This window comes from Brassica napus, chromosome A7 (genome assembly GCF_020379485.1).
Source record: "Brassica napus cultivar Da-Ae chromosome A7, Da-Ae, whole genome shotgun sequence".
Classification (NCBI taxonomy): domain Eukaryota; kingdom Viridiplantae; phylum Streptophyta; class Magnoliopsida; order Brassicales; family Brassicaceae; genus Brassica; species Brassica napus.
The window spans coordinates 19,859,075-19,885,228 of NC_063440.1; the positions used below are offsets into that span (position 1 = coordinate 19,859,075).

The 26,154-nt window shown below is 35.3% G+C and overlaps 7 protein-coding genes across 7 annotated transcripts; 3 read left to right on the forward strand and 4 right to left on the reverse strand.

Annotated features, from left to right (window-relative positions):
• Window positions 1-1,680: 1,680 nt before the first annotated feature.
• Window positions 1,681-3,232, reverse strand: BNAA07G21220D. The gene has a single exon (XM_013793269.3). The coding sequence runs from the start codon at window positions 2,910-2,912 to the stop codon at window positions 1,896-1,898; it is 1,017 nt and encodes a 338-aa protein (XP_013648723.1). The 5' UTR covers window positions 2,913-3,232; the 3' UTR covers window positions 1,681-1,895.
• Window positions 3,233-5,029: 1,797 nt separating this feature from the next.
• Window positions 5,030-6,264, forward strand: LOC106353502 (sm-like protein LSM3B). The gene is made up of 3 exons (XM_013793271.3): window positions 5,030-5,280; window positions 5,494-5,589; window positions 5,970-6,264. Exons 1-3 carry the CDS (start codon window positions 5,164-5,166, stop codon window positions 6,048-6,050), a joined length of 294 nt encoding a protein of 97 aa, XP_013648725.1. The 5' UTR covers window positions 5,030-5,163; the 3' UTR covers window positions 6,051-6,264.
• LOC106353501 (exocyst complex component SEC5A) lies at window positions 6,123-12,470 on the reverse strand. Its single transcript, XM_013793270.3, has 21 exons — window positions 12,031-12,470; window positions 11,726-11,880; window positions 11,532-11,617; window positions 11,218-11,412; window positions 11,009-11,136; window positions 10,775-10,933; window positions 10,539-10,643; window positions 10,145-10,219; window positions 9,716-9,853; window positions 9,438-9,623; window positions 9,182-9,310; window positions 8,914-9,040; window positions 8,619-8,829; window positions 8,163-8,278; window positions 7,803-8,031; window positions 7,526-7,619; window positions 7,362-7,439; window positions 7,228-7,284; window positions 6,951-7,100; window positions 6,651-6,866; window positions 6,123-6,560 (listed from the first exon to the last, which is right to left on the reverse strand). The coding sequence occupies exons 1-21, from the start codon at window positions 12,424-12,426 to the stop codon at window positions 6,348-6,350; spliced, it is 3,243 nt and encodes a 1,080-aa protein (XP_013648724.1). The 5' UTR covers window positions 12,427-12,470; the 3' UTR covers window positions 6,123-6,347.
• On the reverse strand, window positions 11,798-20,001 carry LOC106356944 (egg cell-secreted protein 1.1-like). The gene is made up of 2 exons (XM_048735769.1): window positions 12,031-20,001; window positions 11,798-11,880 (listed from the first exon to the last, which is right to left on the reverse strand). Exon 1 carries the CDS (start codon window positions 18,619-18,621, stop codon window positions 18,172-18,174), a length of 450 nt encoding a protein of 149 aa, XP_048591726.1. The 5' UTR covers window positions 18,622-20,001; the 3' UTR covers window positions 11,798-11,880; window positions 12,031-18,171.
• Window positions 16,706-17,604, forward strand: LOC106356943 (indole glucosinolate O-methyltransferase 5-like). The gene is made up of 2 exons (XM_013796651.3): window positions 16,706-17,092; window positions 17,163-17,604. The coding sequence occupies exons 1-2, from the start codon at window positions 16,706-16,708 to the stop codon at window positions 17,460-17,462; spliced, it is 687 nt and encodes a 228-aa protein (XP_013652105.1). The 3' UTR covers window positions 17,463-17,604.
• LOC106355692 lies at window positions 19,520-22,321 on the reverse strand. The gene is made up of 4 exons (XM_013795594.1): window positions 20,758-22,321; window positions 19,888-20,658; window positions 19,719-19,787; window positions 19,520-19,599 (listed from the first exon to the last, which is right to left on the reverse strand). Exons 1-4 carry the CDS (start codon window positions 22,319-22,321, stop codon window positions 19,520-19,522), a joined length of 2,484 nt encoding a protein of 827 aa, XP_013651048.1.
• A 1,173-nt stretch (window positions 22,322-23,494) lies between these two features.
• LOC106353503 (5-formyltetrahydrofolate cyclo-ligase-like protein COG0212) lies at window positions 23,495-25,332 on the forward strand. The gene is made up of 5 exons (XM_013793272.3): window positions 23,495-23,929; window positions 24,012-24,102; window positions 24,429-24,655; window positions 24,734-24,809; window positions 24,894-25,332. Exons 1-5 carry the CDS (start codon window positions 23,543-23,545, stop codon window positions 25,169-25,171), a joined length of 1,059 nt encoding a protein of 352 aa, XP_013648726.1. The 5' UTR covers window positions 23,495-23,542; the 3' UTR covers window positions 25,172-25,332.
• Window positions 25,333-26,154: the final 822 nt, after the last annotated feature.

A 26,154-nucleotide genomic window follows, 5' to 3' on the forward strand; every position in this document is an offset into this window, starting at 1 on the left:
AAGACAAAGCTAATTTAAGAATGGAGGCATTACTTAAGGATCCATAAACCACCCGGAGAACAAAATATATTTGTATAGTTTAAAGAATAAAATAAATAGATTCTGCTGCGAAGAAGATTAAAAATAAAACGAGTGTAAGGCTAGCAATTAATTAAGTAGAACATAGTTTGGCTAAATATTAAAAATTTCAACAAATAAAAAGGATTAATATAAGCGTGGGTGATCCACATATATATAGGGCTCATTCATTAAGAACTTGAAAAGTGTAAATCTTGGGATTATTTTTAAGAAAGTTGGTAGATCCATATATAAAGTAAGAGGCATGTATATTATAAAGTGAAATTCAAATTGACGATGAATATTGAGTAGGTGAATTGGTGAATAAAAAAGTCGAGTACAGGGGTGTAAAACAGAATAAGGGGTAAAAAGGAAATAATGGAAAGTAAAAGGGTATAAAAGGAAATATGGAAAATCACATGCCATGTGAGTGATGAGTTAGCTACGCCACTTTGATATTCCCATGTGGTTTTACCTCTCAGTTTATCTGTCTCCAGCTCACCCTTGTGGCTTTCTCTAATTAACTTCATATTTGTTTTTTTCCTATTATCTCTTGTTTTGTTTTGTTTTGTGTACTTTTGTTATTGCTAAAGGCCATTGATTTATCTATGGCAACAAAAAAAGAGAGATACTGTTTCATTTATTTTATGGAAGCTTATCTTTTGAAAAACTTAATCAGGTGGATGACAAAAAAAAACTTAATCAGGTGAACATGGCATTAAATGGGTTTAGCGCCAAGTAAAAGATGCTCATAATGATATACTTCTCATTAAAACCATTTCTATAATCTTGTTTGTTAACTAAGAAGTAAGAACTCCTTTTGTAACAAAAAGATTATGGGCAAAGGAATTGAAAAGTAAAAAAGAGAGGAGAGGCTCTTGTGAATAAGGAAAGGTCAAAAGAGGTGAAAGAGAGAAACAAACAAAAGCCACCTTCACATTCTTCTTTGCCCTTTTTTGTGTGAATTTCGATCACACATTTCATGTTTTTACTTTTTTTACTTTTCCCTTCAATTTTGTACATATTAAGAAAATGTTTGATTTTGAACAAAAAAAAGGCTTGATAAAATTGTCGTATGGAATTTGCTTTTATCATTCATGTGGGTCTAAAAATCAGTAAGAATAAAGTTTGGGCCGAGCTTCTAGTTTTCTATTTGTATTTTCTCTTTTATTCATCTATAAAAAATGAGAGTCTGCATAAATTGAGATTTGTTTGGAACATTTATAAATTGAAATTTTCCAAAGCCAACTACATTTCCTTTGATTTGTTTCTTTCAGTAAAACTGTAAGGAAGATTCAAAAAAGAAAAGAAAATCATCAATCACCTAAAAAGCTCATTAGAGAGAATCAATTCCTCAAAGGAAGAAAGCTAAGTTAGAGCAGTCATTTGAGAAGTTACTCTATGTTCTTGTCCCTTTCACATAGTTACTCTCTCTTCTTGTCCCTTTCACTGACTCACTGATACTTACATGACATAACTAAAAGCATACAGAACCACTTCCTATATATGGAAAAAGATAAACCAAGAATGTTACATGAGCATATATGAAAACATATCTTTACCTCCAACTTTTCAACTTTTATCTTTATTCCTAATGGTAACTTAAGCAAACAATTACGATAGTGATATATAATTGTGAAAACATATATTTGCCTCAAAATTTTCAACTTTTAGCTTTATTACAATAAATAATGTCTAATGGTAAACTTAAGCAAACATTTAGATACTGACATATAATTGTTACCACTTCTTGATGTCACATTGGTCATAATTATAGTTTCTTTAATCAAAGTTGAAGCTACATAATTTGATCAAGAAAGTCTAATCTCCAGGGTTCTTCAGAATCTAGCACCCAATTCAACTCCTCTCAATTCCAGTTTCATCTTTTCATTCTCAAGTTTCATATTTTCATTTTCCATCCTCATTATTTGGAGCTTTTGGTCTCTTTTCTGACTAAACCTCTCCCACTTGATTCTTTGTCTCTCGAGCTCCATCAACTCAGCTTGAATCTGGAGCTTGCGTTCTTCTAACTCCAAAGACTTAGACTCGGTCCACTGCTTATGTAAGTGAGGAACATATCCCTTGTTAGCATGATTAGGATGACCGAGATCTTCATGGTTCTGGCTTCGTCTTAATCTCTTCAATGCACCACCTAAGGAGACTCCACGATCCCCACAATCCATTTGAGACATGTTGTGTTCCTCACAGTCGACAAGATCTTCATTTTGGTGTTTCCCATGTCCATCATCATCACGGCATCTGATCCTCAGGGATCGCTGTAACGCAGGGTCATGAGGCAAATTCAACCTGTTCCCATTATGGTACGAGCACATCTCTTCGTAGAAAAGATGTTTTGAGCTCATGATCTTCCTAACTTCATCTTTCTCTTTCTCATCCAAGTAACCAATCTTATCCAAGAGCGAAGGATTCTCAACGACATCGCAACAAGTTCCTCTACCAAGCATCTCATTAAGCTTCTTGTAACGTTTATTAAGATCATTGAACTTATCCTCACATTGCTGCGGCGAGACATGGTAACCCCTTTCGTCCATGACTTCAGAAACTGTTCTCCATTTACCTTTCCTTGCATGTTTATGATCGTCCTCATCGAGGTAAGAAAGAGTAGTTATCATCAGCTTCACCATCTTATACATCCATTTCACACGTCCCCAAGGAGAGCTATTCTTGGACTTGTTATGACCATCACCATCTTCTTCTTGGCTCGTCCATCCATGGCCATTGTTGTACTCGGTCACTGGCAAGTTATGATGAACACTCGGAGTCATCAATGGAAAAGGAAGGCTAAAGCCCTTGTGTTGACGACGATCCATAACATTTGAACCAAGATCGCTCATGTAAGAGCCTTGAAAATCTTGATTAGGTTTAATCAAGAACAAGAGAATAATCCGAGAAAACTCTATCAAGCCTAAACTATACAAACTTGGAATGAAGACTCTCAGATCAAACGAATATTAAACTCAAGAGCATAACAGATGATTCTAATTGTTAAACATAAAAGATTGTCAAGCACAAAAAACTGGTAACCAATACTCATCTTTAGAGAAATAGCATTCCAAGCCGAGAATCTAGGGGTTTTGAGATGAAACAAGAGAGACAATGCGTGTGGCCAGCACAAATCTTTGAGGATCACGAAAGAAATTTATATTTGTGACAAATGACAAATGTTATTCATATCCAATGTATCAGAAGATATCTGGGACCCATCTATCAAATTGCTTTTGTTTATTTTCAAACCTTTTAATTTATTTCCATACTTTTAATGCATGTAGTACAAATCTGAAAGGTGTACGTTTTTAATAAAATATAAATAAATTAATGTTTATTCTAAAATTTTAACTATAGTAACAATGACAACTATGAAATTTGTTTCTTTGTTAGATAAATTTCTTTCCAAATTCAAATTTTAATATTATTAATTTACATAAATTTATATTTACTAGTTTTGATATGCAGAAGTACATGTGACTTTTCTCTCTTATCTTTTCATACAATTGTGAGTATACACATACAATCTTTCAATATTGAATTATAAAAAAAATAGTGTTATTTAGTTCCCATTTTGTCGGGGTATAGACCAATGTTTTTAAAAACGATTTTTTGTGTGTCATGGTCAATATGGTTCGATCAAGTTTAATTTGGTTCAACCAAAGTCAATTTAATGATATTTTTGTAAATAATATACATATCAAATATAATAGGGCAATTGTCAATAATAGCACCTTTTGAAGTTTATGTCTCAAAAATAGCACTAGAAGGAGAAAGTCACAAAAATGATATTCATTAAAGGGTAAAATATCTATAATACCCTTGGTTTAAAATTAAATAAACAAACTAAAATAAATAAAAATAAAAAAAATAAAAATAAAAAAAAAATAATTTTTTTTTTATAGTTTCATATTATATGTTTTCAGATTCGAAATTTTTATAATTTTTTTTTAAAAAAAATTTCAAATTTCTTTTTTTTTTCAGATTTTCTTTTTTATAATTTAAAAATACTTTTTGAAACTGTTTTTAAATTTTTTATTTTTTATTTTATTATTTATTATTTATAAAATTTTAAACCCTAATTCCAAAACCCCACCCCTTAACTCTAAACCCTAAGGTTTGGATTAATTAACCCTAGGGGTATAAGTGTACATTACCTCTTTAATGAAACCTATTTTTGTGACTTTGAGCCTTGAGTGCTACTTTGGGAACAAAAACTTGGTTTGATGCTATTCTAGTCTTTTTCTCAATATAATATGTCACTAACCAAAATGTATTAAAAACTTAAAAATAACAATCTGCAAATGTACAAAAATTTATAAAATAATTTAATAGTTCAAATCTAAAATCAATATGGAAAAACACATTTAAACCTAATTCTCCAGGTCATCATCACTCCAAATATTCTTCACCTTTAAAACAAGTCATGTAAACTAACTTCTTATTTATTCGTGGAATGAGAAGCAAAAATATGTACAATGATTTGTTCTTTTATACAAATTTAGAATTTCATGAATGTTATTGTTTAAATTGTTAAAATCTTCAACACAAGTGAACATGTAATAATTTTTAAATAAAGTGAGAGGTAGAGATAAACAATACCTTAACGTAAAGATTTGTGTTGGGAACCTTGTGTGAGTTGCAGAGACGGGAAAATCAAAACAAAATGAGTTACAACTTTGTTGTATTAATTTCTTTACGATCTCTATTTTTACTTCAAAAGAAAAAAAACTTGATTATTATATTTACAAAATTTTGGTTTACATATGAATTCGGTTTGGTCAATTCATTGGGTCACTGGTTTTTGGATTTTTAACGATCTGATACCGGTTTTTAACCGGTTCAATTTTAGTTGGGTTTTACTATTAATCCAATCTGGACTAGTCTCCGGTTCGATCACCGGTCCGATCCGATCCGGGTTTAAAATCACAGGTATAGACTATAAGGCTTTGTTTAACTATATGGGCCTAAAACTGGGCCTTACCCAGAATTGTTTTTAAAAGTTTCTGTAAATAGCCGCCGTGAGATCAGAGTGTGTGTGTCCGGTCAATAATCGAAACCCTCGGAGAAGGTTTTATTCAGCTGTGAACTTCTTACACAATGTCCGGCGAGGAAGATGCCACTGTAAGGGAGCCACTAGATCTGATTCGTCTGAGTCTAGACGAGAGAATCTATGTCAAGCTCCGCTCAGACCGCGAGCTTCGCGGCAAGCTTCACGTACGTTTTCTCTTTGCCCTGAAAGTCTTTGGTTTTTTCTTTAGAAAGTTTCGAACTTTGGTTAAGGGTTCTCGAGCTATGGCGATTAGCTGTAAGTGGGTTGTAATGTTTTGATGGATGGAAACCTCAATTTCGGACAAAGTTATTAACTTTTGAAAGATTCCGACACTCTTTTTAAGTTAGGTTTGATTTTGTTTTGTTTATCCTGAGCAGGCGTTTGATCAGCATTTGAATATGATTCTGGGTGATGTTGAAGAAGTTATCACAACAGTAGAAATCGATGACGAGACATACGAAGAGATTGTCCGGGTACTTGCTTTTTTTTCCCCTTAAACTCAATAGGTTTTATGTTATTAGTATAGTTTTTGATGTGATATTTGGGGAGTAAATATCTCAAGTTAGATGATGATATTATTATTAGAGAACAAATGTAGAAATGTCTTTTAGCATTCACATTCTTATCGCCAATATAACAATTTTCACCACCAATGAATCTGTGTACTACATTTACGTAGCTGCCCTAGTTTAGACGCTTAACAAAAATGGAGAGTACTGATTAGCTATTTCTCTGTTATGAAGCCTCGTTAAGCTCCTCTAGTTGTGCTAGTTTCTGATCTGACTAGGTATAAGTGGTTGGTTTAGTCTTCTGCTCTATATATGATTTGGTTTGTTGCTATCTCTGGTTGCAGACGACAAAGCGCAATATTCAGTTTCTATTTGTTAGAGGAGATGGAGTGATATTGGTGTCTCCACCACTGAGGACAACTTGAGTTAAACATCAAATCAACTACTGCTTTAGACGAAGATGTTTTAGTGACTACGTGTAGTCCAAACACGCAAAAGGCTTAAAGAAGCTATGTTTCTTTCGGATACTTCTCCCTCTCAACTCCTTTGGTTTACCTATTTTTCATCGTGGGACCATTCTTGATTACAACCCAAACCATCTGAGTTATATAAGTAAAGACAAGGTGTTAAGAAGCGCAACAAACATACCAAACAAACAAAGAAATATTGATGCAAAAAAAACGTTATTTAAAAAGAAAAACCAAAGAATTGGTGGTGTCTTTTTATCTTCGTCTCGGTCGGGCATGAACCGGAGAACCTGAGGACTGTGAGCCTCTGTAGTTTCTGCTTGGAGAATCCATCGAGACTCTGTACGCAGTTTTGGGTAGTGTAGGCGTTGGCTCTACCGGGACCGACTCTGCAAAGCATGCCGTGTTCAGACGAGTTCTCTCCATTTCTGCTTGTAGCAGTTCGCTCGAGTACTGTTTCGTTAGAGCCTGTTCACAAAAACAAACACGAGTTTAAGAATTAAGTTTGATTAAGAATATGTTGGAAAGAGTTTTTAAGGGGAATAAAAGGATGTTTACGAGGAGGTCATCTGCTGAAATAGATGATCCTTGTCTGTCATCTGAAACTGTGTCTTCGCTGCCACGAGTTGGTCTGCGGTTATGCCCTGGAGTGGTCTCAACTGCTTCACTGATGCTCTCTATAGCAATCTCCAACACGGTTCCTTGTAGAGTTTTAAGAGACGCGGTTGCATCGCTTGTAAAATATAGATTCAGTACCGTCTCAAAATATTCAAGCTGCAGCAGTTGTTGGGCAAATATCACAATTAACAATCATGATTCTACAAAGTTTCTCTTATGGTGAAAAGAACAAGAATTTACCTCAAACATGAGTTGGCAGAAACCGTTTGCATCAATTGAACTCAGATCATTTGTTCTGTTTTCTTCTACAAGACTGAGAAAAGTGTCGACTAGACCTTCGATCAGGACGCCAAGAATCTTGTCCAGCAGTGGTTTTGCACCCGCAAAGACCTGCAGTTTACAAAATTAGTAGGGCTCACACTACAAACACTGTCGTGTCAATGTCACGCGAGGAAACACAATAAAATATTAAAAGTTTAGAGAAGCACAAATCATTTTTGAATATAAGAAGCAATACCTCTGCATGGACAGCTACAAGAGTGTGCAAGAGCTCAACAGCCGCATCTCGTATTCCCTGACAGAATGAAGCACATATATTAAGTGATTATATTTTTCTTTATAGACATAAAGAGGTGACTGGAGATTTCTTACTTTGACTTGAGGTGCTGATCCCCACTGAATACCAGAGTCCAGCAAGTAATTGGTGGCAGCTGTTCTTATCAAATTTGCCTAAATAAATGTAAAATTCTCGGAAATTTTCAGTTCCATTTGTAACAAGTTGCGAAAGCATTCTTAGGCAAACCCAGACAAAATACCTTAGCAAAAGTGTAATGCTCGAGAACCTTCTCTCCGAGACCAGAGAAAGACATAATTAGATCTTGAAGATCGCTGCTGTCTTCATCATTGTCCCTGAAAAAAATGAAAATAAATGAAGCCTTACTCTAGTAAACGTTAATACCATACATCAATTCATCCAGGAGAGGCAAGTTTCTTATTATAACCAGGTTAAGTCATTTAACCATAAACGAGTACCACTTAGAGAAGAGGATAACTATGAAAAGCACTAATGAGGTCAAGTAAGCAAAGACCAACCTAGACTGCAACCAGGTGTATTTGAACTTGTTGTAAAGCTCTGAAGCAAGTTCATCTTTGCAGTAACCTATATTACTTAAGACCATCAACAACCTCCTGTGAGGATCGACAACACTTCCGTAGGTGTTAGCTGATGGTACTTCCTGTTGATCATCAGAATATCCGTTTTTCCAATCCTCTCGTGTTGAAGTGCTTTGGGAAAGATCAGCAGCAATTTGCTCCAGGTGAGCTGATACATGGGGAAAACAAATTAGCACATCAACTTAATAAATGTACAATGTGTGCATTTTCCTGCATCCATGCGTCTATCCATGAGGGCATTTGCACATGGATACCATGAAGGATGTTGAAGAGTCGTACCAGCAAAATCGAGAAAGCAGTTAAGAAAAGCCATTCTAACAGATATCAGGATTTCCTCAATCTGCGCAAACATATCTTCTGATTTGGCAGCTTCACCTTTGACAGACAAAATCATCCTGAAAAAAGATACACACATATCAACATCCAAATGAAGTATCACATCGCACACAAGTCATTTGTAATTATGAACAAGCTAGAGGCAGCCCCTAGAGCAACAACTAATGACTGATATAGTTCTGTTTTATCGAATGTATAGGGATAAGACTAAAAGCCCGAAGGTATTCGACTGGAAATATAGATTTCTTGAACAACTAACACAATAAATAGCAAAGACTGTGTTTGCACATATCAACTTCCATGAAAATAAATAAACAGCAATAGTGCCCTCATTATTTGTAGTACACCAGACAGTGCAACTGTTTTATATACGTTTAACAAAATACACTTGAAACTTACAGATTGATTTGTTCCATCCCGGAGACAATAACTGAACGGAATGCAAGAGGCAAGTATGAGATGGCATATGGAGATCTATTCCTTTCGAGAATAGAAACAGGGACCCACGTCTCCTCTTTTGATATTCCTTCCGTGGATGCCCTCATCCAAGAGCAAAGCCTTTGGATATAAATCTTAGTGATTTCCGCCTGGACTTTTCTTAGTGCGACAACTGCCATAGCCAAAACGCATACACAGCAACTCAGTATACTTTAATTTAAACATCAAGCTCAAGCTTCAGAAGAATTTCAAATACCAGCACTGTGGGGAGCTGAATCTTTGGTTTCAAAAGATTGACATGCTTTTGATACTTCGTTAATGGCATCACTCATAAAGGGGCGGAGAATGCATGATTCATCAAAATCACAAAATGTGCTGTGAACCTACAATAGCCGTAATCATGAAAAGAGAATATTTAGAACCACGTTATGGTACATATACGGCGGGGTTTCCCGTTCCAATATGAAGAGAAGCTTCACTGGAAAGGTCAATGAATAGAAAATATAAAAATAAAAATAAACCACCTTAGCTTCATAGACAGATATAGTCTTGCGTATCATGGCAGCAACTTCTTCCAAAGAATGAGTTGAGTACCTTGCCTCTGTGACTTTCTCCTCAGCTTTATTGGCTGAACTATCAGTAACTTGGGAGGACTGGACATATAAGAATTTAAATTTAAATTCAAATGAAGGTATCACCCTCAGCATATGGGATAATAACTACAGAATTAATCTACTCTTGGGGCAGCATAGGTATGTAAGCAGAAAGGACAGCTGATACCTTGGCAAATTTTCCACTGAAAACTGATATAGCTGTTTTCCAAAACAAAGGGATATGATGCACAAGCACAGCAGTCAACCTTTTGATGTATCTCCCCTTCAACGCATCAATCTCTTCGCTGGGAAACTCCACTGATTGTGGGTCAACTTGAACTTCATTATTTTCATTAGAAGAGGCAGCATCTGACTAAACGATTTAAAAACACATATTATCACCTACAGAACTGAATCTCAAATGGTCTTCAAATGATATTTAGCTATTCTCATTGTTGGACTCACATATGGAACGACATTTTGTTGAATCTGTTGCCACTTCGCATCCGAGATGGCTCTCTCATGAGTCTCATTCCGCAAAATTTCCACCCTTGCTTCATGATCATATGTACACTTCTCAAGCAAGCCGTGTATTCTATGATTCTGGTAAATTAAAGAGCCCAGCAAAATGGGGTTATGGAGATACCACAATGATTGTAACAAAAAGTGTGGGAGACACACATACACATACACAAACTCACAAGTTTAATATGTGTGTGTTTCCCAATTCTATAGAGGTGCTATGCTAATAGTGAAGACAGCAATCATAAAGAAACACATAAATGATTTTACAAGCTAAGCGCCATTCAGATACTCGAAGTAGATATATTAGGAAACTGGATACTACGCAAAACATAGTAAGATGAAGTAAAAGTTATTTTCGAATATACCAACCTCAACATTCAGATAATGCCACACAGGATCCGATTCGGGTTCCAGCTCCAGCAAAAGCCTCACAGTGTTTTCCAGCTAAAGTGAAGCAAAATAAAGTTGACATGAATGTGTCAAGCCTGCTTTCTCAAAGTTATCAAGAGGAAATATGCAGAAATCAAGTAAATGGATCTATAACTAAGGAAAAAAATTAGTCATTTTGATGTACAAACCTGGAAAATTTGAAAAAGGGAAATATTTTAATGCAAGTTAAAACTGATGACAGCAGATAAGATGAACAAGAGTCTGAAATGTTGACTTGATAGCAGTATTATGCATTTGGTGAATATTTGAATGAAGAATTGTTCAATTCAAATACTACTTGGCATTAGGATTAAATGGATAATAACTGACATACACTTGTAAAGTCTATCTTTGGATCTTCCATTGACTTGTAAAGGGTGCCTTTAAATTCCAGCATAATTTTCTCAACCTCCTCGAGGACACGCTTGAGTATATTTACCTGAAAACAGCTTGTTTTTCTAAGTTGTCAAGAGCTTTGTTATGAAGTAAACAAAATCGTAATAAAGGAAAAAGATTCAGTGCTTATAGGAAAATGAATAGCATTTGTCTCAAGAGAAAATTTAGGCATACGTGAGAAGGGAGGGCAATAGATTTCGCTTTCTTGTATTCTCGAACTGCCAAATCATATTCACCCTTGCTAATACTGTTACGAATGATACTGGGTAAGTTGAAGAGTGTCCGGAACCTCTGAAGCATTCCTTGTACAGACCTGATTTTCTCAGCTTGAGCCTAAAAATGATTGTGAAAAGGGCTTCAAAACAAGTTGGAAAGAGGTTCAAAAATCCAGAATCAGACCACACCAACCTGTCTCTCAAAAAGAGGTTCAAATGCACGAGTGGCCCTTGATGTCACACTTTTCATACAATTGAAAAGATGAGTAGTTCCTGACCCTTCCGGATCTGATTCAATCCGCTTCAGTTTGGCCTCAATATCTATTAAGAAAATCAATAGTCTAGACATCAGAATGATAGAAAAAGACAAATCATCCAGTTAGTGAAATAATATATACATACCATCAATTGTTGTTTTACACGAGACGAAGCAGTCAAAATTGTCTTTCACCAATTGTTTCTTTTGCAAATTTCGACCCTTTAAGTCACTTTTCAGGCCAAGGGCACCAGCCTCCAAATCTGCCGCACTTGTGTGTTGGTGGATGCGGGAAAGAAACAGCTTCGGATCGAAATTATCAGAGAAGTATATCAATTTCTCTGCAAATAATCCAAAGAGATTAATAACATTTAGAAAACTGGAAATAGTCCAAAAGATAAGCCCTCCAAAAAAATCAAAGTTAACTGTAAGAGCTGAGTTATTGAAAAGAAAGACATACCGCGAAGTGTATTATCCACTTTCTCAGATTTTGATGGGCTGCCTGACCTCTCAGTGATTAATCTCAGTGTCTTGTTGTCTATTATCCTATATAATTCACAAAGCAAGGTTAGGATAAGACCTCCCATATCAATGTCAGAGAATAAAAACTCTTGACTAGTTTTCAAAGTAAGCAAAACAAATAAAAGCAAATACCCTAATTTAAGCGGGTCAATACATTCCATCCCACGAGGGAGTGACTGCAAACTAGTGAGAACCACTTTCTTGCCAGGTGCAGGCGCCTTATCCTCTAGTTTCTGAACCACAGGTGCAGTTCTTGATTCCCGCATATCACGAACCCTACGTGCAAGCTGCCATAACAGAATGTCATCGAAATGCACATCTCTCCAATTGAAAATTCCACATAACGTCATCCTCCTAACTTCTACCATCACTAATGACCTTGAGTTTAGGCTCTCTAACATACATCAAATCCACTCTTGAATCAAAGAGATACGTACCTCAGCTTCATTAACACGTTTCCAGCAATCAGGCTCCTCACCATCCCAAGCCCCATCATCCTCCTTCTTCGCTCTCCCTCCTCTCTCCCTCACATCGCTGCCTCTCCCTTTCCCCGCGCCACCACCACCACCCGTCTCCCGATCCCTCTCCAAGTCATCGTCCCCGCTCGAAATGCTGAGCAATTCCACCTCCGACTCGTCGTCGTCGTCCATCGAAGGCTTCCTAGCAGCCGCGGATTTCTTCGGAGGAGCGGGCTTCTGCTGACGCGGCTGCTGCACTAGATTGGCGACGGGCTTGCGGGAGGAAGAGGAAGGAGGCTTCTGGTAGGTGAGATCTCTCTGAGATTGCTCCTTCAACGCCATCTGAAGAAGCTCGTCTTCGTCGTCGCTGGACATGATTCGCTGATCAGATGATGATGATGATGATCGCTTGAGCTCTAGTCGTTGAGATCTGATGAGAGGTTTCGATTGGTTTTGGGAGACTCCAGTTTTGTGATTTTGTGTGACTTTTTCTTTTATTTTTTTTTTGTTTCCGGAAATATATTTGCAAAAAATATATATATATATAGAAATGAAGATGCAAATATCTTGTTCGAACTTGTGAACTTGATGGTTCATAAATAAACCAAATTATTACTTTAATTTTGTATTCAAATAAAATAAAATAAAATATTTTTATTTTACTGTCCATTTATTAAATTTTGCTTATGTAATTATTAAACACAGATGTTATAAAAGATTTTGTTAAGTGTCAGCGGCAGAAACCCAAAGATATACATTCAAAATTCATACTCGATAACAAAATAAAATAAAGTAAAATTATACTTGTTTTGTTTCATAGTTAATGATGTTTTGTTTTTGTGCATATATATTAAAATTTTAATTTTCTAAAAGATATCATTCAAAATATAATTTAAACTTTATTTATTTAATTATAACTAAGACGATAAAAATATAAATGATTACATCAATTTTATAAAATTACATTGATATGTAAAAACATTTTATATTGTGAGATAATAAAGTTACTCTATTCAAAATGATAAAATATATAATTTATATTAGAAAATTGAAAGGTAAATTTTATATAAAATCAAAATTTAATATTATCTATAATTTATATAAATATATATATATATATAGTACTGTATTTAAAAAAAATGAATTCATTTCTAGTGATTACTTTTATTTTTAAAATATTAGTATTATATGACTTTGCGAATTATTTAAAATGAAATCAACCATGAACCTGTGGTTTTGGTGGTTGACATTATGCATGGGTTAAGGACATGAGTATTGGTAGTTTTTTTTTACTGAATCTGTCTTATTAAAAAATAATACAAAAAATAAAAAATAAAAAGAAAATTTGGGAGAAGAGAAAAGAGAAATGTTTTCTTTTGAAAGATTCAAGTTAGTTTTTAAACATTTGTCACTTATTTAGTTGTCTGTATTTATATATTTTTTTTTTGTGGATAAAATCGGTCTGACTGTAACTCGTTGAAGAAGCCGAGTCCGGTCCAATTTAAAACCCGGATTTGAGAAAAACCGGTAAAACTGGCTAAAACTGGTAAAACCAATGATCCGGGTCAAATTCAAAATCCTTTTCCAAAAAGTCAACATATAAGAAATGTGTTTTCAATTATTATTAAAATTTAATATTTCATTTGACTATCACTATTTAATTAGTTTTCTATTTAATTCTATTTTCTTAAGAAAGAATGTAAACAATAATCTCTTTTTGGCTTTCATATACTATTTTCATTTTTTCCATATTAATAAAGTTTGAGACTTTAGTTGTAAGAATAAATAAATATGGTAAAATGAAAGATTAATCATTTGGTTTTTTTATCAATTTTAATTTACATAGTATTCACTTATTTACTGTATATTCCTACATTTATGATTATTTTTTATTTTTATAGTTAATAAAAAAATAATAAAGAACATATCATATGTAGAAATATTTTTTTAGATTTGTATAGTTTATATATATGACTATATATATATATATATTAAATTTTTATAAAATAAAAAATCTGGTTCGACCGATGGAACCGGTCCAACCAATCAACCAGTAGTTATACCGAGTCAGTATCAGGTTCTGTTTTTAAAACATTGTCTAAATCTATTAAGAATGAGAGATGCATAGTTCATTGTTGCATTGGACAACGTGAGACTGTTTGTCATTCTGCTGGATTAGTCTTTTGTTCTCTGTTGTTAGGTACCGTGTTGAAAGATAATTCTTCTAGATGGATAAGCTATATTATTTTTGACTGAAGGTGGATAGGCGGCTATATGGATGGAAGACATGCAAGAATGCTCCTATCGTGAGGTAATGAAGCCGCAAACTAAAATAAATTATAAATGAATTTAACATGAGGCTCGCTGAGCTAGAACATGTCCATTGGCATGGCAATATCTAGAGAGGGATTCTCATAACAAAAATAATAGAAGATGAAGTAAGAGAATGAACAGAAATTCTCAGATGAATTAAAAAAAATTCATGAGAACCTCCAACACTACTTGTCCTTTGTTTTATTGTTTTTTTCTTTTCAAATTAAATAGTCAGGTGGTTTTGGTTTAATGGTAAAAGAGTTATAGCTGGAACTTTCGTCTTGGGTTCGATTTCTTTTGACTATCCGTAAACGGCTTAAGTGGCAAGAAAATCTGAAGTTCTATGGACCTCGTGGTGATTATTCCTTAGACCTATAAAGTCTTTGGAATCATATTACGGTAATAAAATAAAAATAAAAAAAATAATTGTCTAACAAGTTATCTTAAAATAAAGATTTCTTTTTGTTTGAGATACTCGATGGACCTTTTTTTTTTGCAACCTACTCAATGGGATTCTTAGCAATGAGGTTACTCTATACGTCTAAAGTTTCTTATGCATGGCTTGATCTATCACTTTGTGTATGTATTATTCAAAATTCGAATTATGGTGTTTCGTTGGTATTACAGATTATAATCCATTTCAAGGAGCAAGTTCTTAGCACTGAGCTTTACTTCAAGAATAAAGAAATGGGAGAAACTTTCAGTACTATTCCTACTGAGCTATTACGTATGAATTTCTGTTTATTGTTTTCAATTTCCAGACAACAGACATCCATCCTAAACAGTTGGTTAACTTTGGTTCTTGGTATCAAAGAGGAGAAAAAGAAGGAATCAGCCGATGAAGCCGTCTTTCCATGTGTCCTGTTATTTTACTTGTTTTCATAATTACGTTTTTATGATATTTGCTTTTATTTATTTTTCATATGTTTTATCATTTAACGTAGATATTACTTTATTCTGTAGTTCAAGAGTAATCAATTTTTCAGAATTTGCAAAATTTTGTCATTTCTATTTTTAAAGTATTTTCTTTGCTATAACATTAGCAACTAGGTACGCTGATTAAATAAAAATCAATGGAACCATACTTTAAGTGGTTTATTGAATAAAATGTAGAGTATAAGATTTAAACTTTTTATGTTTATAAAAACATCTTAAACTTTTCATTTTCAAAAAAAAAAACAAAAAAAAAAATATCTTAAACTTTTACTTGTTTAGAATCTTTAGGCATAAGCATGTGCTCGGAATTTTTAGCTTGTTCAGAAAATCTTAACTATTTTGAATTGCCACTCTAACTCAGTAAGTGGTCAGCACGACAATATACAATGAACAATTCAAAAATTATCAGCACGAAAGGTCCCACAGATATATAGGTACTTGGTTCGAGATCTTAAACTAAAATTTAGTTGGATGACAAAAAAAAACTAAAATTTAGTTAATCCAAACATTTAAGTGAATATAAATTATAATAAAGTGAGTATATGAATTGATTGAACATTACAAGAATAATATACAGAATGAAATTGTTTTATTTAGAGCCTGTATGCCCTCTACTGCTCTACATATAACTGAATATAATATTTCGCCAATATACATATTTTAGAGCAATTTTATTGGTAGTCTCTAACAAAGTTTCTAGACATTAAAAAGTAAAAAAAAAAGTAGAGAGAGAATGAAAAAATTGTAGAAAGAAAAGGAATGAATTTGTCGAGGGATTTACTGTAGTGAAAAGCTATATTGACACTTGCTTCCAACGAGCTATTACTTTGATTTTAACATTGTTTGATTAACTATGGTTTTGAATGGTGACGGACCGCACAATAACACAAATCTCTACATATATATTTATATGTTTTTGTTACTATTCAACTCAATACAAAATGTTCAAAAACTTGGTAGACGGTAACTTTATAGACCACTAACGCCAAGACAAATTATTTGGGGCCTAGTTGGAAGTGCAGACGCTAACTAATCATATATAATCTATTTACTATATTTTACATTTATATTAGATCTTTGTAATTTTGTGTTTAATTAAAACTTACTTTGATGAAATATAAAAATGAATATACTAAAGAAAATCAAACAAACTTGTGAACTTTCAATAAGAAACAAAGTTGGAAATAAAAAAGATCATCACTAAATTAAAAAAAAAAATTGATGATAAAAATTATATAATTTAATTAAACATAATCTGTTTTGATATTACTTGATTTTATCTATTTAGACCCATTTAAAACAATATAGACCGATTAAAAAATTTACTTATGATGATTTTACCGACTTGCTCAAACCAATTTTTATAATAGTGGAAGATACCAAAGAAGAGTTTCTTTGCTGAATAATGAAAACTTTCAGGGCACAACTGAAAGATGTGGTGCTAGAAGGAGGAGATGCATTTGCTCGTGCCAACGGTGGGTTGAAGCTCTTTGATTACATGGGCACAGATGAGAGACTAAGCAAACTCTTTAACAGGACTGGATTCAGCGTTGGGGTTTTACAGAAATTTCTAGAAGTGTACAAAGGCTTCGAAGGAGTTAATGTGTTGGTTGATGTAGGAGGAGGAGTTGGAAACACACTAGGTTTTGTTACTTCAAAGTATCCAAACATTAAGGGTATCAACTTTGATCTAACTTGTGCTTTGACACAAGCACCTTCTTATCCTAATGTGGAGCATGTGGCTGGAGATATGTTTGTAGAAATCCCAAGAGGAGATGCTATCATCCTGAAAGTAAGACCAAACAAAAACTTCTTACTCTTGTCTATTTTTCTGGTACTTACGTTCTTGATATGTTTTACAGCGTATGCTTCATGATTGGACTGATGAAGACTGTGCAAAGATTCTCAAGAATTGCTGGAAAGCGTTACCGGAGAATGGGAAAGTGATTATCATGGAACTAGTTATTCCAGATGAGGCAGAGAGTGCGGATGTGCAGTCCAACATTGCATTTGACATGGATTTGTTGATGCTCACACAATGCTCTGGAGGAAAAGAGAGATCACGAGCTGAGTATGAAGCTATGGCTGCAAACTCGGGTTTTGCCAGTTGCCAGTTTGTATGCCAAGCTTATCATTTGTGGGTCATTGAGTTCTCTAAATAGACTTCAAAGTTGTAAGCTCCTCTTGTGTTCAAAGAGGCTGAATTGTCTCTGGTAATAAAAGTTGTATGGATCTTGAGTTCACGTTGTAATTCAAAACTCGAATAAATTAAATATAATACGCTTCTCTTTTTCTCTGTAAGAATGTATTATGTCTTCTACTAATGGTTTCTTAAGTCTTTCTTGTTCACTTGTTTCTTGTTTTTTAATCTGATAAATCTTTTTTGATTCATTATCGTTGCCTTTTGTTTCTGTCGTTTCCATTTCTTCATCTTCAATGTTGTCTCTTAACCTTTGTTCCTTGTTCCTGTTTTGTTTCTTGAATCCTTCAGGTCCTTTTGATGCATGTTCTACTCACTGTATCTTGATACTTGTTCTCTATTTCTTTACCACTTATGTCTTTTTTCACAAATGGTTGTTTCTTGGAAATGAAGCAGTAGTTATTATGGATCATGAACTCTTTTACTTATCGGTATGTTTTCTACTGTCCCTGGCCTGATTCGGACTCAGGGCTAACAACGTTGTTAGTTGATTGTTCATTGATTTAAACATGAAGAATTGTATGTTCACAAGATTTGCAAACTTTGTTGTGAGTAAACTCTCTTTTATTCTCAAGTAATAACAGAGAAACTATTGGTCAACAGCTCTCTCCAATTACATTAAATCATCATTCTCTTAGAAGAAAAAAAACATAGGTTATAAATCCAGCGATTCAAGGGTTAGAAGATCTAGCAACCGTAGCATGCTTGAATTCCACGGAAGGAGGAAGTGGTGAGAAGGCAAGAGTATGTTCATCATGTTCATCATCACAATAACCTTGGAGCATGTCACCTTCTTGAGCAGTGAAACCAAGAACACCGATCATAGTAGGCCAACACTTGCTTCCCACGGTTCTTATAGCACTGCAACACCCAGGGCCAATGTAAGTCTCACCGTTGAGAAAGAACAAGATCAGCTCTCCAGAACAGTGTTGGAGCTGCATCAATGAATCCCAGCAGTAACCTGTTTCTTCATCAAGCCTAAGACGGTACACAAGGCTTGTGGAAGGAGAAGGTGCATCCACGGTTGGTTTCATGAGAGATCGTGCTGTCACTGTGGAAGAAGCTACCATGAGCATGAGCATCACAGTGAAGCTAACCACAAAAGCTGGTTTGGTAGCCATTGATAGGTTCGAGAGGAGAAAAGATTAGGGAGTGAGTATGTTTTGATTTGTTTGTGAATGTGATGAGATGCGAGTGTTAACCTTAGAGAGTTTATATAGAGACACTTGGGCCTTGACTGTTACAAGTAAGTGGTAGACTGAAAGGGCCAAAGTAATTAGGAGGGGAAGTCACTAGACACATCTTTGTGAGATAATTAGTGCTTAGTGACGTAATGGGTGTAATTACTGTAATTTAATATGCGTTACAAATGTGATGAACATTTACCACCGTTTAATAAGCTCATTAGGTGCTTAATGGGTTGGTTTAGGGTCGAATGAGCCGATCAGGACCATTCAATCTGGTTTAGTACAGTACAGAAAGATTGCATTAGCAAACTTCAAAGTTCAAGTTCAAAGTTCAAACAGTAACGCAGCTTTTTTTTATTACAAGACTTTAAAAAATTATTACATGACTTTACAACTAACTATTCAACATTTTTGTGAAGATTCATATTTAACTGTTTCCAACACACACTGGGCCATTTTTATAAAATTCACGACTATTTATAATAGACCAAGGTTTTATATTTGTTTTTTAATTACTAATTTACATATAATTGATAATAAATTGCATTTTCCAAACTCCAAGATTGAAATTCTAAACTTTTTTGTGTAAAAAAAAAGTTTCTACACATCCAAGTATGCACTTGTGTAACATGTATGACTAATGGTAACTTTTGCCGCACAAGAAACCAAAAGCCAAAAGGGTCTTTTAATTATTTGAAAACACACAGGCAAATAACCTAAGTTTGAAAAGCTTATTAAACAGAGAAGTATAGAAATCACAAGCAAAGAAGAGAGATTTGAGAAAAATCATAAACCTAAGTGCTCATCCTCCGTTCCACCAAAGAGCATATCTTTAAGCAGAAGAGCCACCTGAAGAGTCCAACATACCCTTGTCGTCTTTTTGAGTTGTTACCTTTGTTTCTATGAGCTCATCTGCTTCAATAATGTATACAAATGATTAGACATACATAACTTTAACTATCTAGCAATTGTATAAGCATCTAAGAACAAAGTATCAGTTAGTGGAAAATAAATGTTAATGTCATAATCACCTGTTATTGCCAATTCCTCCAAGGCATCGTTTATCTGATCATGAATGTTTGTGGAAGGGCTAGATTCTTCTGCATTTCAGGGATGAATAAAGAGACATGATCAGACAAAACATAAACTTAACGATTATGCCAAATGATTTTGATGAAAATTTAAAGAAAAATTGCTCACCAGGCACCAAGGAACAGGTTCCAGCAAGAACATAGGAACTGAAGGAAACATTTCTTTCTGCATCCATGGTTGTGTCTGCCCCATCAATGTCAAGATCAAAAGGATTTGCTGAGTCAACATGTGGAGAATCCCTTTTGCTTTGCTTTGTTGGCCCTTGTGCGGCATCTAGACATGCACCTGCAGTTTCTTCCCCAGCATTAAACTCATGGCTGTAAGAAACATTGGATGTGAAACTACCACTTGATACAGCAACGGTGTTGTCTCCTACATCCATACTGTCATCTTTCAAAATAACTATGGCAGAAGAATCATGAGGGCTTGAGCCAGACATATTGTTACCAAGTATGTCATGTGCAGACTCTCCCAGAAGCAAACAAGTCTCAAACTTAGTGAAGAAGGCAGCAGACTCGTCCTTGAACTCCACTTCCTCTCGTTCTTGATTTCCAGCAATGTGTGGCTCAAAGTCTCCCATAATAGACTGGCTCTCAGAAGCGGAGAGAACATTAGACATATCATGACACTCAGTAGTAATATTGGCGCCAGTAAAATTGTCAGAGTCAGCTTGCTTTCCCACCTCATCTATCCAATAATCACCAAGCAATAGAACTTGTTCAGGAGTTGTGAAAACAACAGCATAAGAAGACTCTACTGCTTCATCACTTTGATGGTTCACTGAATCAGCTGCAAGCGTTTTTTCATTTTGGCTGACTTGTTCCATCATCATTAAGTTCCTCTCTGGGGTAGTGAACACATCTGAATTCTCCAGAACCGCTGTGATTAATTAAACGTTAGAATGACATTAGATTAGAGAAAACTAAGTTAACCATACAACCAAAAAAAAACTCAAAACAAATGAATAAGAGTATATACCTTCTGCTTCTGCTAACTTAGCTACACATCTATGCTCCTTGAGCACAATTTCCTCATTGTTTTTAGAATCTTCCTCGTCAATAAGTGTTGAAACAGTCTCCTTAACAAGGATAGGGCAAGTAGGCAAGCTCTCCGCTAATTGTACCAACGAAGGAGATGGACATGTTTCCACAAATAGTTCAGATTCAGGGTGGCACTCCATGATTGTGTCAATTACTGAGTCAACATTCTCTGCTAGAGAACCTTTTGGCATAAAAACTTTGGATGCTATACTACCACTTGAATCACGAATGGTGTTTTCTCCTAAATCCACAGCCAATGCGTGACTTCCCCAAACCACACTGTTCTCCTTCAAACCAACTTTGGGAGAAGAATCATGATGGCTTTGAAACTGACTTGTGCCATGTCTGTCATGTGCAGACTCTCCCAGAAGTAAACATCTCTCAAAGCTAGTGAATAAGGTAGACTCGTCCTTGAACTCCACTTCCTCCTGTTCTTGCTTCCTAGCAGTGGGTGCCTCAAAGTTCCCCATAATGGACTGGCTCTCAGAGGCAGTGACAACATCAAACATATCATGACAGTTACCAGAGAAATTGTCACAGTCAACTTGCAATTCCACAGCCTTGTATTCTTCACTTTTTGCAGCTTCTTCCAGTTCAGACTCTTCTGGAAAGGGATGTCTTCCTGGAACATCAGACTCATCAGGAGACTCTACAGCCGCCTTGTGCATCTCACTCGATAATCCAACTTCCTCATTGAACTGCGCCGGCTTTTTCACACTTGCTCCTCCATTTTGGCTGTTTTTGAGAACATCAGATTCAACAGGAGATTCTGTGGATGTATGTTCCTCTTGCTTTCCCACCTCCTCTCTCCCAGAATCACCCATCAATAGAACTTGTTCAGGGGTCGTGAAAACAACACCATGAGACTCCACTACTTCATCACTGTGGTGGTTCACTGACTCAGCCGCACACGTCTTTGCGTTTTGGCTGAGTTGTTCCATCATCATTAACTTCCTCTCTGGGGTAATGAACACATCTTCATCGTCGAGGACACTACTAGCAGCGTTGTTAACTGGTACATGTTGTGATAAAGCGTTGACCTCATAAAGCGTCTCTCGGTTTACACAATGACCAACACTGAGACGACCAACCTTACAGATGTCCGCTTGTTCTTCAGACAAGTCTCCATGTCGGTTTGCTGATAGCTCCATCTCATAAGGCATGCCTAGCTCGGACTCAGGGTTGCTCACACAATGGCCAACACTCGTACAATCCTCCTTACTAATCTCCATTTCCTCTTCTTCTTCTACAGTGCTATTCTCACTTTTGTATTCAGAGGTGACAAGAGTTCCATCATCAGCAGAGGCTTCATCTCGTCGAGATTCAATAACTGAACATCTACTCAGTATATCACTCATTGTTCGAGTCCTAACCGGACTTGTCTGATCCGTGAAAAGAGAAGCGAGTCTGTTAGCCATCTCGACATTCTTCAGATTTGCAGGGATGCCATGCTTCTTGCATAGGAGTTGTAGTTTCCTCCTCTTCATTCCATGAAAATCCATCATCTTCAACGTTTTTCAAATATAACTTTGTAATGTTGAGTTTTCAAAAAAAAACTTTGGTAATGTTTGAATGTCCTTGCTTATTTTGCTTTCCTTTTTATAAGATGGGTAACCAAAAGACTCGCTTAATGCAGAACTTTTAATTATAAAAAAATAACTAGTATTTAGTTGTTATACACACATCACTTAATTCTACTAAACACTTTCCCATAACTATATTTAAGTGCGTTGAAGATGGTCTATATACATTTAGACTACCTCTAACAAATTTTTCATATAAACCAACAGTTATTCAATAAATTCAAGTATTTTTGAAATTTATAATTTATCAACACTAATTAGTTAAAACTGCGCTGGAAACCTGAAGAAAAACGATATGAATCATCAAAAAGCTGGCAAATGATTTAATGTAGAAATTTTGGTAATGTGCGTTCAAGCTCAGTTTGCTGTCATTTCTGTAAGATGGGAGAGAGCGTTTACGTTTGAATTTCATGGAAACGAGAAGATTCGCGGAAGTTAATTTAATACTTTTACAGAAATTTTAAAAATAATTAATGTTTAGTTAGTAGTTGTAAATACTACTCCTACATCATATAATTATCTTAAACATTTTTTTCATAACTATAAATATAAACCAATATGCATTCAATTTCAATCATTTCAAAATTCACAATAAGTATTTTTGAAATTTACAATGTAGCAGCAGTAATTAATTAAACTACATCGTAAACCAAAACAAAAGTGAATACATATTTCCCAAAAAACTAATAAAACAAGATAATACGGTCAAAGTTGAGAGAACTTTCTCATTAATTTTTCGAAGAAAATCTTTTCTTCTTTACATTATTCAATAAATTCAAATATCCATAAATATTATTTTTGAAATTTATAAATGTTCAACAGTAATTAACTTGCACATAAAACCTTTTTAAAAACAGTCTTCATTACAAAAAAAAACTATACAAAACTAGAAGAACAAAACTTAAGTGGTTTTCATTAAACTTCTGAAGAAAAATTAACACTCTATGCCCGAATTTATAATTTTAAAACATTACTATATATAAGATTAGTAAAATGTATATTGAATGCTAAACCTCTAGACGACAAGGAAGGTTTATGGAGTGATTTTCAGCGGGAACTGAAACAAACAACCCCAACCTTATAAGCCGTTTCTTCCTTATCCTTAACAAAAACACTGACAAAGCTGAGACCTTTCGAAAAATGATGATACGATTATCATCCGGAATCGCAGCTAATCCTCGTTTACAACTCAACCCCTTCTTCAATCCCCAGAAACCCTCTTCTCTCCACGCCCAAATCGTACCACTGAGGAGGAAGAACTTCTCCAAACTCCGCGACGGCGACGCTTTCGACGCTGCAGCTTACGAGTCAGAGCGTCTGAGCCTCGACGCGGCTGCGATGGAAACCATGGCCGAGACGGCGAGGAAGGAGATCGAGTCTGGTCAAGAGAGCGACCCGAAAGCGTGGAAATGGATAATCCGAAAGAAGATGTGGGATCTGATGGAAGCTCGGAACTACGCTATGAGCCCTAGACCCGTTCATCATCGCATCCCTAACTTCGTCGGCGCTCCGGCTGCCGCCGCGAAAGTACGCGACTTCAGTTCTCACTTTCTGGGTTTTGTTTGGAGGATGTTAAAGTTTCAAACTTTATGTTCTTTTTTTGTTGCAGTTAGCTGAGCTTGAAGCCTTTCGTATGGCTAATGTAGTGAAGGTTAATCCTGATTCGCCGCAGAAGCAAATCAGGTTTCTTACACTCTCTGGTTAGTCGTGAGCTCATGTTAAGTGTTTCACTGTCAGAAAGTTAACTCCTTTTAGACATTGTGTTCTGCATCTTAGTGTTTAATTGTCGGAGATTTATGAAAGTTATAACTCCTTTTAGACATTGTGTTCTGTTTCTAAGTGTTTCACTGTCGGAGGTTTATGAAAGTTATAACTCCTTTTAGACACTGTCTTTTGTATCTAAGTGTTTCACTGTCGGAGATTTATGAAAGTTATAACTCCTTTTAGAGATTGTGTTCTGTATGTTTCATTGTCGGAGATTTGTGAAAGTTAACTCCTTTTAGACATTGTGTTCTGTAATGTGTAGGTGAGAAGAAGCTATTGACTCCTCAACCTAGGCTAAGAACAGGGTTCTTCTCTGTACTGGAATCTGATTTTTTGAAGCCTGAGACGATCAGAGAAGCTTGCACCTCTGTAGGAGTGGCCAAGTATGGAAGAGCGATTGGTCTCGATGAGAAAATCAAAGTGGATCTCATTGTCATTGGCTCTGTTGCTGTTAACCCTCAAACCGGTGCTCGGTTAGGGAAGGGAGAGGTGACTCTTACTGTCTTTTACAACCCTCAAGTTCTATTGAAAGTTCAGTTTAATCAACGTTATGGTATATGTGTTCAGGGTTTTGCGGAGCTTGAATATGGAATATTGCGTTACATGGGAGCTATTGATGATTCCACACCCGTTGTTACAACCAGTATGAAAAATTTAGAAATTAACTTTGTAAAAATTTTTATCTTGGTGGTGGCACATGAAGCTTTTTTACTTTCTTTTTTTGCAGTACATGACTGTCAGCTCGTGGACGATATACCCCTAGAGAAACTGGCGATTCACGACGTTCCTGTGGATATCATATGCACTCCTACTCGAGTCATTTTCACAAATACTCCTATCCCCAAACCACAAGGAATCTATTGGGACAAACTGTCGCCGGAGAAGCTGCAACAGATTAGGATACTGAGAGAGCTAAAGAGGCGGTTGGAAAAGGAGACTGGCCGTAAACTTCCGACAGGACCATCCGAGAAGTTACCTCCCACGGCTGACCGCAAACGCCGATAACTAACGTCTGGTTTCTACTGGTTGCTTTTGGTAGCTGTTGTATACTTTATCCAGTGATTTGAGTAGTGAACTGTACTATAAACTACAAGGAATATAGCATATTGACTTGAAAGACGTTGAGCTCGGTGAGACTAAAGTATAATTTGTGTGTGCTTTATCAATGCCAAATTACACGATGAAAACTGAACTTTTAAAGACAAAAAAAGCCTCTCTTGTCACGTTATGCTACTCGTCTTCTTTCCACCATTTTGGACCACTTTAGGCCTTGTAAAGCCCACCCCCACCATGTAGTAAGCAGTGCAGGGATGTCAGCTGAAGCAAGCATGTGATTTTAATTATTTTCTAAGATGATAGTATGTCAAAACAGATCTTTTGTTTAAGTTCAATGGCATCAGCAAAACACTAAACAACGACCAGTTTTTCCAAATGCTTCATTTTCGTAGAAACGACCGTAACTCAAGACATGTGATGTGTGTTTATTAGAAAACAAGAAAGTACATGTGATGTGGTATAAAGCTTATATGTAATTATTACAATTTTTCAACTTGTATTCACTAGAGTTGTAAATAATTTTTGTTAATGGGTCAATAGTTTTTTTTTTCAAAAAAGAGCAATTTACTGGATTTCTTATACAGTAATTTTTGATTTACGAGATGTGGATAGGTCCCACTCCAGAACCCAAAAAAAGATGCAAATCCAACAACTGGGTACCATGCTATTACTAGGCCCTCCTCTTTTTCCTCTGCTTTATTGGTACCCTCAAAACCTTAAGACAATTCATAGAGATCAAAACAAAAATTTATAGAGAAAATAATCACTTTTTCAATCCACTCGGTTGACAATATATGATCCATAGAACTTGCAATATATAAGTAGAACAACATGTACTTATTTAAACATATTTTAATGCATATACTTGTTGTTTTGTGCCTAATCTTGCTAATTTCTTTTTCTTATAATCCAAAGATATTTCCTTTTGTCAC

Bases quoted from the DNA above. Each gene is read 5' to 3' on its own strand.
- BNAA07G21220D (XM_013793269.3), bottom strand. From the start codon at position 2,912: ATGAGCGATCTTGGTTCAAATGTTATGGATCGTCGTCAACACAAGGGC.
- LOC106353501 (XM_013793270.3), bottom strand. From the start codon at position 12,426: ATGTCCAGCGACGACGAAGACGAGCTTCTTCAGATGGCGTTGAAGGAG. The intron at 9,311-9,437 runs GTATCAGCTGTC...TTATATGTCCAG, and splicing joins TCAGTGGAAAATTTGCCAAG to TCCTCCCAAGTTACTGATAG. The intron at 7,620-7,802 runs GTTGGTCTTTGC...CATTTTTTTCAG, and splicing joins TACACCTGGTTGCAGTCTAG to GGACAATGATGAAGACAGCA.
- LOC106356944 (XM_048735769.1), bottom strand. From the start codon at position 18,621: ATGGCTACCAAACCAGCTTTTGTGGTTAGCTTCACTGTGATGCTCATG.
- LOC106353503 (XM_013793272.3), top strand. From the start codon at position 23,543: ATGATGATACGATTATCATCCGGAATCGCAGCTAATCCTCGTTTACAA. The intron at 24,103-24,428 runs GTTAGTCGTGAG...TGTAATGTGTAG, and splicing joins CAGGTTTCTTACACTCTCTG to GTGAGAAGAAGCTATTGACT. The intron at 24,810-24,893 runs GTATGAAAAATT...CTTTTTTTGCAG, and splicing joins CACACCCGTTGTTACAACCA to TACATGACTGTCAGCTCGTG.
- LOC106355692 (XM_013795594.1), bottom strand. From the start codon at position 22,321: ATGGATTTTCATGGAATGAAGAGGAGGAAACTACAACTCCTATGCAAG. The intron at 20,659-20,757 runs GTATATACTCTT...AATTAATCACAG, and splicing joins TAAGTTAGCAGAAGCAGAAG to CGGTTCTGGAGAATTCAGAT. The intron at 19,788-19,887 runs GTGAGCAATTTT...CCTGAAATGCAG, and splicing joins AACCTGTTCCTTGGTGCCTG to AAGAATCTAGCCCTTCCACA.
- LOC106356943 (XM_013796651.3), top strand. From the start codon at position 16,706: ATGAAAACTTTCAGGGCACAACTGAAAGATGTGGTGCTAGAAGGAGGA. The intron at 17,093-17,162 runs GTAAGACCAAAC...TATGTTTTACAG, and splicing joins GAGATGCTATCATCCTGAAA to CGTATGCTTCATGATTGGAC.
- LOC106353502 (XM_013793271.3), top strand. From the start codon at position 5,164: ATGTCCGGCGAGGAAGATGCCACTGTAAGGGAGCCACTAGATCTGATT. The intron at 5,281-5,493 runs GTACGTTTTCTC...TATCCTGAGCAG, and splicing joins AGCTTCGCGGCAAGCTTCAC to GCGTTTGATCAGCATTTGAA. The intron at 5,590-5,969 runs GTACTTGCTTTT...CTCTGGTTGCAG, and splicing joins CATACGAAGAGATTGTCCGG to ACGACAAAGCGCAATATTCA.